Here is an 11,318-nt window from a genome sequence, read left to right on the forward strand (position 1 = left end):
GGCAGAGCCCCTGGGGTACGTTACAAAGAAGGGGAGAGGAGCGGCTGTGAGAGGAGGGGAGGAGCGGGCAGCAAAACAGCTCTGGAAATGCTCTGGTCTGAAAAGCAAAATGGAGCACTTTGGGCAGAGAAATGGATGTTTTCTCACCTAGTGTTGAATTCTAATGAAATCCTATTGCACTCCAGGCGCCAAGGAAAAAAAAAAGAAAAGTGAAGAACAGTGGAAACTGACATACAGAGCCGGCCAAGCACTCAAACAAGGGCACAGCACAAAGCAAACAGGGAATGGTAAAGTGCTGGAAAGCATCTCGTGCCGGTGCACGGATCAGTGCGAGGCGGCTTCTTGGGGCTGGGCATGCAGGAGGGGACGCTGTGAGCAGCCCCCAGGAGGTGGGGGGTGAGCGGGGCTCCCCGGGACCAGCAGGATGGGGGAAGCACCGCGCAGCGGGTGGTGCTGGGAGGAGCGGAGGGGCTTGCTTTATCTTTCCGGCCATGGGTGAAGGTTGTGAACAGGCAGATTGCTCAGGAAGCGTGTGACTCGCCCACAGGATTCGCGCTCTCGCAGCTGAGAAGTCTGTTCCATCATCCTGACGAGCAAAATACTCATATACAAAGGGGACAGTCGCAGCGAAGAGTAAAAAAACCCCGCGGCACAAGTGAACTCGTTCTTATCCAAATCAAACGCAAAACCAAACAGAAATCAAAGCGCAAACCGGGCTCACAGGGCACAAAGTGGAACAGCCTCCGTCAGCGCCTTTAATTCTCTGTTTTGAGGTAAGAGCTCTGTGTGTGAGCCTGGTGTTTGTGATGGGGTTGGGAGCCATGCTGTGTGCCCATAGGAGCAGTCAGGTTGGAAGAGCCCTCCCAGATCCCCAGCCCACCCCGCTGTGCCCATCCCCACAGTTCCGGGACACCTCCAGGTGCCCCCCCCCCTCCCAGGGCAGCCTGTGCCGCTGCATCACCACTCCTTGGAGAAGGAATCATTCCTAGTATCCAGTCCTCCTGTGGGATTTGCTATTCTCTGTGGTGTCTGTGGGACTCCTCTCTCCCTTCCCCCCACACTGTGCCCCTGCGACAGGACTCGCCCATGCAGAAACATGAATGCACCCTGCTCAACCCGTGTCACCCCCAGAGAACAACAGGTGGAGGCCGATGTCAGCATCACCGCATCACACCCGGGTAACCCCGGCAACACTAACACAAACACGCACTGGGATGGCCCGGTCGGGCCGGCTGCAGCACTGCTCCAGGTGCATTGCAATGCTCACAAGAAGCTCGTTGTATTCACAGCCAGCGTGCGATAGCTCACGCATCGGGAGCCCACGCTCCCCCGTAATCTGCTCCAGCTGTGGCCGTGTGTTTGAGGAAGCGTCTGCGGCTCCTCTGGCACACGGGACATCAGTTTTTCCAGACGGCTGAAAGTGCTGAGGCAGTTCCTACTGCCATGATTCAGGCGACGTCTCTTGTGAAACCACCCTGGGATGGTGCCCGGCAAAGCAAACCCTGCTCTGACGTGGTGCGAACACGGCGCTATCTATAAAAGCCAGGGAGCGATCCAAGGGAACAGCACACTGCTGCAGAGCGCACACAGCACGCGGTGATGGGGAAAGCCAGCTCTGGCTGCTTTGTCCAGCAGACGTAAGTAGTTTTGCTTTTAAACGGCGTGGAAGCTCAGGCAGCCCACGGCAGTCAGGGCGCTTGGTGGGGCTGTGGGTGTCAGCGCTGTTCTCCTCCCCTGTGCGTTCTCTGGCACAACTCCAAGAGGAATTCTGGAAGGAAGTATCAGCCTGGGAGCAGCGGATATTTTTATGTACCTCACAGGTTACAGTGACATAGCAAGGACAGAACAAGGACCGTGGACGTCGTTGTTACCTGAAATTTGTGAAGCGTCCCAGGAGAACAACTTTGGTACGGATGGAAACCAGCGTGGATGAAAAGGCTGTTTCAGGAAACGTGCCATGGGCTTGGGCTGAGGCTTGGTCTGAAACAGCGTGAAACAGAACCAGCCCAAATGGCAGCGACCCTGGGCAGCACCGTGCTGTGCTGGTGGGTGACGTGGGACGGAACCGTGAGAGGCTTCTGGAGAGCCCTGACCACAGAGCTGGCGGGGCTTGGGCCTCCCTGTGCCAGGAGCGTCTCCCAGCTCCGCTCTGTTTAATGGAGCAATGCATCCAGGCAGCACTCGGAGCAAGCGCTGGGAGCTCTCCCAGCCCTGGCCGATTCCTGCCCGGTTCCTCAGTTGGAAGGAGAAGCATTCCCACCCCCGGAAAACCCGCAGCCAGCTGCTGAGAGATAAACATCCCAGTGCCCACGGCGAGGGAGGAAATGGAACCTCGTTCTGCTGCATTCTGGGTGGGAGCTGTAAGCACCAAATCACAGCATGTAAGGGGTGGGGGCAGGCAGGAGGCAACCGCAATGGCCCCATCTCCTGGGGCAGGAGGGACACCATGGGCACGTCTCGGATGGACAGGGGGAAGGCATCGTCCTTTGGAAAACTGCAACTTCTTTCCAAAGCGCATTGTGACCTTACATGGAATGTGGCGTTATGTAAAGCTTTCAGGAAGAGAAGATGTGAAAAACAAGCCAAGTTTCCAAGCATCTGGTCTGGCTGCTTCTGAGCACAGCCCCCAGCTTCACCAGTTGCTCAGCATCCCTGGGCAGCACCCATCATTGGGAGGGGCCGTGGCTCAGCACCAGGTCCTGGGTTGAAAGATGGGACCCAGTGCCCAGGAGCTCAGTGTTGAAATGCTCCACCTGGCCGTGATGAAGAGCTGCTGTAAATCCAGTCAATGCTGTCACTTTCCTTTCAAACTTACATGGAAAATAAAAAAGATGGAGGAAATACCTGACTGGACAGGCAGACCGAAGATGTCTGGTTTTATGGCAAGCTTCCTTTTGATTCAGTTTATTTTCCAGTTAATGTTTATCTCCATGTTCTCCAGAGGAGATGTAAAACCCCAGGTCAAGGAGCTGCACACCTCCCTCGCTCATTGAACTGCCCAAACCTGTTCTGATTTGTTTGCTGCCTTCCTTCCGGGAATCATGGCCTTGAATTCAGCTGAAGTCCTTTGGCCAATCACATTGATCTTCTGCACACGGCAGCCAGGTTACAGCAACTTTTCATTGTGCAACAATTCATGGTAGAGAGCCGCTGTTGAAAAAAAAACATCCTTAACGTACCTGATGATCTTAGAGGTCTTTTCCAACCTTAACGATTCTATGATTCCAAACGAGAAGCTGACTTGAGTAACACAGCAAATCAGAGCTCAGCTATACATAGCACCGCTTGGCTTTCCTCTGCCTCCAGCCAGAGGGACAAGCTTGCACTGCAGATTGGGAGGGGGGGGTTGTTCCAATAGCAGATCCTCATTCCAGCAGTGCTCTTTATCCAAGCAAGTGGTCAAAGTAATGCTCAGTGATCAGCCCTCCTCTTCACCTCCACTTTCATCAGCAGGGAGGCAATGCGACATCTTGGCAGGTTAGTGGGCTGTAAAGGGCTGCACTGGCAAGGACAGTCTTAATGGAGAGAGCACTGAATTACAGAAAAGTTTTGCTTTTGACAGAAAACGCAGAGATTTTTTTTCTAGTTAACCACTGTGGAAAACGAGGGTAAGATGAAGCACATCCCAATTCAGCTGCAGTACAGCGCTGACTTGTTCCTACCTCTTCAGCAAAGGATTCCCCCAGCAAGTTGGCTCAGGTACATAAAGGAAAAGAAAAGGCGCCCGTGGATCTTGGATGAGTCAACCTGGATGAGTGACCAAGCCTCAGCAAGCAACGGGAATCCCAGCCTTACAAACGCTTGCTCATGTAGTGCCTGTCTTGGGAATTACATGGAATTATCACTTTGGCATTGTCTCACGGAAACAAAATCAGGCAGGAACCACAGCAGCCACCTGGTCCTGTTGGGTAACTCTACAGGAAGATCATTGCATGCAGTACCAGCCCCAAGGTGCTCCTGCCAGGGGGAGCAACAATGCAATTTCCTTTATCTGTTATCTAAATTGCCCCGATGTCAGTTAAACAAACGAGCATCTCTTCTAATCCAGGCTGTGCAACGCCGACTCCTTCCCCTCTGAATCATGTTATGTCTTTCTTTCATTGTCTTTGATCCACATCAGAAGCCGCCAGCACTCAATACCTTTCTCGAATCACCGTCCTTACAAGCAGTTACAGTGTTCTTGCTCATGCGTTACAGCAGACTTAATAAGCTAACTTAATAAGCATGAGCCTTATTCCTTATTCTGCAGAACCTCCTCTGATACATCATTCCTACAATTTCAGATAATTCGCCTCTCATTTTCATACCCCTCTAGGCATGACTTAATTGTAGCTTCTTCTAGTCTGTGCTGCCTTAGCTTACTCCTTTGTAAGAATGCCTCATAGCACAATATTGTAAGTCATAATAAAATCCAAGTTGTATCTATCTTGAGTTTTCTGTAGATATATATATATAGAAGACACTTGCTGAGTGCTATCACCCTGCTAGAGAAGGGAGCTGGGCTCACTCAATACACTCCACCCATGAGAAATCCACGTTGTGTTTCCTTATCTCCTCTCTACCACTCGGATAACAATGTGTTTGGTTATTTCAGTAGTACTCTGGGAAGGGGTCCCCTCTTGCTCCTCCCTCAGGACAGGGCCCACTTTTCTTTTTCAGGTTTCCTGGGCCTTTTTCCATTTGTCTCTTAAGACTCCTCGGTGATAATCATGAATCCCTCTGGATTTACTTCACCCACTTTCAAAGTGCTGGATGCCCCATGTGCTCAGGACAACACACTGGAACGGAGTGCACAGCACTCCACAGCAAAACTTTTGGAACTCTGCAGCACTCACCAGGCAATGGATTCTGAACTGTTGGCTCACTATGGCAAGCTGGAAAAAAGAAATTGCATAATGGAAGTAGCACTATTCTGACCTTAGTTCCCCAGTATTAGCCCAGAGTCATTACAGTTCCCTGCATTAATTACGAGAAAATGCTGTAATCCCCTGGGTTCGTATTCAATTTCTTTCATAATTGATGCACTGTGAGGATTTCACATAATGAATGACTCCGAGTCTGGGTAACAACCAATGCCACAGCGGCGCTGCAGCATGCAGGGTGTCTGTACACAGGGGTAACATTTATCTGGTATGTATTACATATAATCACCTTCTTTCTGTGTATTCCAGGTGTTCTTCCCTAGCTGGCATTTCCAGGGAAAGAGACCACATGAAGGATTTCAGGAGATACCTGGTGCTTAAATACATCCAGTACCTCGTCCTGTCTTCTTCCAACGCCATCATCACCCTTCTGGGTGTGCTGGGCAGCGGGTACGTGATGCTCATCCTGCACTCTGCCAGGGTTTCCTCCAAGTCCACCTCAGTTTTCATCTCCAGCCTAGCAAAAGCAGACCTCCTCATTTTCATTAGTGTTGTTGCTGAGCTGTTCCTGTGGACCTCCGGCGTCGCTGTCCCACGCACGGCGTTCACCCCAGTGCTGCTGCAGAACCTCCTGACGGCCAACGCGCACATCAGCGCGCTGCTGCTCAGCTGCGTGGCCGTGGAGGCCTACCTCATCACCTTCTTCCCCGTGGAGTCCCGCCGCCTGCGGACGGTGAGGAACGCCAGGCTGACCTGCAGGGCCATCTGGCTGCTGGTTGCCACCGAGTGTGTCCTGCTCCAGGCTGACGATGTCCTGAAGGCCAGCGGCGCTTCTCCCTCCTGCACCTCCGGCATCTGGCTGCTCCACCTCTCCAGCGGGGCTGCAGCCATCCTCAGGGCCTTCAGCTACCTCCTGGGCATCCTTCTAAGGATTGTCAATGTGTACATCTACTACAAAATATTCTTCAGCGTGTCCAACAGAGCTACAGTGAGAACAAAGTAGTGCGCGTGGCCAGGGGGAGCAGCAGAGCGGCACCAGGCAGAAGACCCTCCGCCACAAGTGGCTTGAAAACCTTCCAACAACCAGGAAGCCAGGGCCAAGGCTCCTGTTTTAGAGCACAAACATGGCCTGTTTCCTGATGATATTAGCTTGGTGATGAGGATCATGGAGGCCTGAGGAGTCCCGGAACCCATAGGTCGTGCTGTGGAGTGACATGGTCCCGCAGTGGGTGTTCTCAGTCTGGAGCCTGTTCGCTCTGCAGGTAAAACAAAGGACATTCCATGAAGGACAGTGAGAAGTGAAGCAATCCAAATATATTTATATAAAAAACAACGCTTAGAGGCTTACTCAGGGATGCATTGAGCCAAGAGCTCTATAATTGTATATTAAAACTATTATTTATTTTCTACAATCTCTAACTCAGGTGAAGCACAGGGCTCAGCAGCAGGATCAGGAGACAAGGGGAGCCCAGCTGAGCTCACCTTGCTGGGCTTCTCCCAGGACATGAGAGCCGCCAGGATGGGGCAGGGCTGAGCTTCCACCTGGAGCAGCTTTGGGAGACAACCACAGCACAGTGGCAAATGGCTTCTTGCACATTGCAGGGAGTGGAAAAACACAATGCAATTGCTTGCTGCAGGTCTTCAATAGGGGAGAGGGCTTAAGGAAGGCCTGTGCTGAGGGCTCTGCATCCTGTACCCGGAGGGAGCTGTGGGGGTTTTTGGTGCCCTGCTCTCTGCAGCAAGGAGGGGCACGCTGGGGCTGGCAGTGGTGTTCCAGCTACCACTGTGCTGCAGAAGGACAGGGGTCTCCTTGGACCACGCTGGGGCTCAAGTGAGTGCATAGCAGAGCTGCCCCCAGCTGCGGCCATTGCTGGGGTCTCCTCAAGGTCCTAGGGGCTGTCAGCAGAACATGAAGTACCACGGATTCCTCAGCACACGGGGCCATCTGGCTGCAGACATTATTGCACTGCATGGGAGGTGGCCCCCAGCTTCAGCACAAGGCTGTTTTCTGAGCGTGCCTGGTGGTGTTGCACTGCTTTTAATACCTGCATCTCAGTTCCCTCACCTATGTGGCAAGGAGGGGGATAACCACATTTCTCCTCATCTCAAGGGGTTTGAGGGATGAAACTACTGCGGTGTGTTCTGCAGTCTGCGTTCATTCACAGTCCTTGCTGCCCCCCCAGATCTTTGCTTCTGCATCAGAAGCCAAGCAGTGGTGATGTGGATGTATGTGGTTGGCTCTGAGTGATGAAAGCACCGAGCTCTCACCTACAGCTGCTACCATCTTCTACACCAATCCAATCCTTCAGCTGCAGTAACAGACTTCAAAAAAGCAGTGGATGTGGTTACTAAAAAAAAAAAAAAAAGAAAAAACACAGAAGCTACCAGCCTAAGTGCCATTACAATGAATACCAGCAGTGTCAGAGGCACTGCCCAAAGGGATGAGGACAACACATGGCCAGACGTGCACAAAGGGCACAAGGCAAAGCAGGACAGCACCAACCTACGTTGCTTAACGAACTTTGCTGCAACGCCATCAGTTAGGACATTGCCTAACAAAGCTGATTCCTTCAACAAGGACTTGATAACTCACTGCACTGTGATGTGTCCTGGTTTTGAAAGCTTAATGGGAACCGAAACCTGCAGTGCTGTAATGAATAAAATTTTGTTTGTTAAAGCACACATGGTTTGTTAGAAACGCACCTTCTTTGCAAGCATCCTTCACTGCTGCACTTTCAGCTGCTCCGCCATCAGCCTGTGACCCATTGCAAGCAGATTGCAGCTTTGCTACAAGAGGCCCACAGGACTTTTAGCCTCCAATTCCCCACCTGGCTGTAGCATTTTTGAGCCTGATTTTTTATGATGGGTGTCTTTGCCCTCCGAACAATCATCTTTTCCTTGAGAAACTGATGAAAGCAACTACTGAGCACGACTGGGCTTAGACAACACACAGCCCATAGTAAACACAGCAGGAATTTACTTGCAGCTGGAGCTGGGTTCTCAGGACCAAACTGTGCATGCATCTTCTTTTGCTCTTGCCAGGGGGCACAGAGCTGTAGCAGCACTGTTCCTGCAGCAGCTGTAGAGCAGCACAGCTTTCCTCCAGGAAACCACAGTGCCTGCTTTGCTTTCCCATAAGGTCAGCTCTGCGGCTCTTAGAGTCTGCATGATTTGTTTCTTGTTTTATCTTAAAGGCATTAAATACTACTTTTTTTTAAATCTGGATATATTTATAATGATTAATAAAATGATTGCAATGGGTTCATCTTCTGGGTGTCTACTCGGCATCTGACAAATTCGGTGCCAGTCAGGGCAGCATTTCAATGAAACCCGAGGGGCTGCGGCACCGAAAAGCAGGGAAAGAGCACAAGAGGATGTTGTCTTCTGGAGATGGAGACCTCTTAATTGTGCTGAGACGCCAGCAAGTCCCACGCTGCTCAGAGGCCTCCCTGGCCATCCACTGCTGTCTGCTGTGGCAGGGACCAGTCGGCACCTGGCAGCCTTAGAAAACAGAACTAAATGGAAACACATGTGGGTGCTGGCAGGAGCCAGGAGTGGGGTCCTGTGCCCTGAACAGGGCGCCTGGTGCTCCTGAACACAGTGAGATTCAGGGCTGCCCACCACTGGGATCCCTCGCTGCATTTCAGACCCTCTACCAGACTGGAAACCGCTCAGTATTCCAACTTTTTCATAGACTTTGTTAAATCATCATTTTGCAATGGACAGTTTTGACAGCAACCCCCCTTCAGGGGCAGGGTGCTTCCTATGCCTCTTCTCAGCTTTGCCTCAAGACCTTTAGCACGGGAGGCACTTGGCTGGGATCTTAGCCCCGTGCCTTACACAGGTGCCCTCCCCTGGGTCAGCACAGCCCACTCGTCCCATTGTCCTCCGGGCACCAAAGAACAGTCACACTGACATTCAGAAACACTGAGGATACGCGTGCTCTGGAGAAGCAAAGCACTGGATACAAAACCCTCCTCCAAAGGGTGAGTAAAGAGAGCTAAGGCTCTCAGCACAGCTCTTCTCCCAGTGGATCCATTCATTCCCATAATGTGAATGAGCTGCTCACTGACCATAAGGACGCAGACAGACGTTGCTGGTGCTAATGCTGCTGCTTTTCCCTGCAGAATCAAAGGGCTCAGTGGTGGTTACTGCTGTACTCCAGCATGACTGAGCATGGCCTGTACCCCAGAATACCACCTCAGGCACTTCTCCAGGTGAGTTTTAATTTCTGAGAAGTCACTGTTGGACATCTGTCCAAAATACAAATAAAGCCAGGTTATCTCTGCCAGAGCCAAAGTGATGCTGTCCTGCTGCCTGCTCTTGTGCATGTTAGCAACCAATGAACTCTATGATTTTTTCCTGTTTGAAACCTGAGGACACGCACACAGAAGCAAGCAAACCCCTGGCTCCAAGAACTCCTTGCACTATCTGCTAATGACACATTTCCCTGAAAGGCAAATGAACCTCTCCACGAGGCTCCAACAAACAAAACGTAAACCAAGGTAAAAATGCAAAAGCCGAGGGACCATCATCCCTCTGCAAAAGTAACCACAGCCCCATGGGAGCAGCTGCTGCCGGTGCTCTGATTGCTGTGCTCTGCCCTGATGAGCTTGCAGGGAAAGCCCTGGGAGAGGCGAGGAACCAGCATCACAGCCCCGGGGGGGGTTTCTCCTCTGCGCTGAAGTCAGAGGATTGATCATCTCCGACTTCAGAGCCCGCAGGACAGGTTGGGAGTGGAGCATTAACCTCCTCCCTCGGTCATGAGTTGAAGAACAGAGGTCCAGCGTTACACCATAAGCTCACCACAGCAAAGAAGAGCATAAAAAAAAAAACATCTTGGGTATCGCATTTCTTACATAAATTTGGCAAGACTTATATTAAGGAACATTTAGGTTACATTTGACTTCATGCAAGGCAAATGGAGACGCTGAGAAAAATCAAAGAAGAGAGAGACACTGCCACATACACGCATCTCCTGCCCTGCATCTGCACAGCAGGGGACAAAAATCCACACCCTGCAGCAGCCCCCATCTCCCCCGCCGCGGATCACCTCTTCGAGCGCAGAGGAAACAAACCTTACACAGGATGATAGAACTGATAACAAAAAGCGTTTCCTTTCCCCTGTCAGCAGACAGTCCCCAGGGAGCTCAGCAATCCCAGGGCCGGCACAAGGTTCAGCACAGCTTGGCAGCTCGGGGAGAGGAGCCCCTTTTCCTATTGTGGAAGGCTGAAGGTTGCTTTCCTGCACACCCACAGAGACTGGGCCGAAGCAGAGGGGGATGCTCCGCAGGACAGCTCTATCCCTGGGGCAGCGCTTGGAGCATCAGACCAAATCAGCAGGAGCTGTGCATTTGGGAATCCCCAGCTGGCTCTCTGGTTGATGACAGCTGCCCTATTGCCTTTGTAGGTGGCCAGACATGAGGTTTCAAAACCATGGCAAGAAAGGGGATTTCTGATTTCCCCACAGCCCTGCCAATAAATGTGGGATTTTTTTTTATTTGTTTTTCTTTTGCGTTTGAAGTACGACTCCCTTCATGGTGTGGGCCAATAATCTGCTCATTCACAAGACTGTGGCCATGAGGTCAGGCTGCTCTCTGCATCAGCTCCATGTTTGTCAAGAGCTCAGGGCTCTTTCTGCAGAGAAATCAGACAGCACACACAGCCCTGCCTTCACCAGCACTGCAGTCACCATAGAATCACAGAATGGTTTGAGCTGGAAGGGACCCTTAAAGGCCATCTGGTCCCACTCCCTGCAATGAACAAGGATACCCACAGCTCCATCAGGTGCTCAGAGCCCCTCCAGCCTGAGCTCGGGTGCCTCCAGGGATGGGGCACCATCACCCCTGTGGGACAACCTGTGGCCATGCCTCATTAGCCCATGGAAGGGCAGAGGGGACAAAGGGCAGGACACAGCCCAGTGCTGGGCTGGCAGCTGCAGGCAGGCACTGACACAGCCACCAGACCTTCTATTCACATTTGATGTGTTTTGGTACCAAATACTTAAAGACAACGTCTTGGCACCCAACCTAGAACCCTTTCACAGCTCTGGAAAGGAAAGAATTAGCATTGCAGTGCTTTTAAGGGTTTTCCAAGCTCTCCTTTTGAACACCTGCCAAGCAGCAAAACATACATCAACCCCACTGGGTAGGACTGCAAAATCTTTGCAGAACCCATCATTGTCTGCTGCTGAGGTCGGGCGGCCAGGAGCCAGCAGCAGATGAGCAGTTCCAGCACACAGCAAGCAAGGGAGGGTCCAGCAGGGCAGGGAGCACAGCTGCACCACAGAGCAGGGGGACAGCAGCTGAGAGGTGTGAGCGATTTGGGGCTTTAAGTGTGGGCCAAGCTGGAGCTGCATCGCTGCGGTCACACTGAGAGAGTAGCTAGTCAGAATGAAAGGAAACGTGGAATAGATGCGCAGCAGGGCACGTCGAGGGAGATTTCCAGGCTGTGGGA

At 51.9% G+C, this 11,318-nt stretch overlaps 1 protein-coding gene across 5 annotated transcripts; it reads left to right on the top strand.

The window, feature by feature from the left end:
- Nucleotides 525-7,544, top strand: LOC110403243 (lysophosphatidic acid receptor 4-like). Of its 5 annotated transcripts, none has more exons than XM_021406291.1 (3): nt 525-1,637; nt 1,821-3,699; nt 5,172-7,544. In XM_021406291.1, exons 2-3 carry the CDS (start codon nt 3,614-3,616, stop codon nt 5,863-5,865), a joined length of 780 nt encoding a protein of 259 aa, XP_021261966.1. In that variant the 5' UTR covers nt 525-1,637; nt 1,821-3,613; the 3' UTR covers nt 5,866-7,544. The 5 variants fall into 5 exon arrangements, with proteins under 5 accessions (XP_021261966.1, XP_021261968.1, XP_021261969.1 ...); XM_021406293.1 differs by having other exon boundaries at nt 903-1,637; nt 1,821-3,477; XM_021406294.1 differs by having other exon boundaries at nt 908-1,637; nt 1,821-3,105.

Source organism: Numida meleagris, chromosome 8 (genome assembly GCF_002078875.1).
Source record: "Numida meleagris isolate 19003 breed g44 Domestic line chromosome 8, NumMel1.0, whole genome shotgun sequence".
Classification (NCBI taxonomy): Eukaryota; Metazoa; Chordata; class Aves; order Galliformes; family Numididae; genus Numida; species Numida meleagris.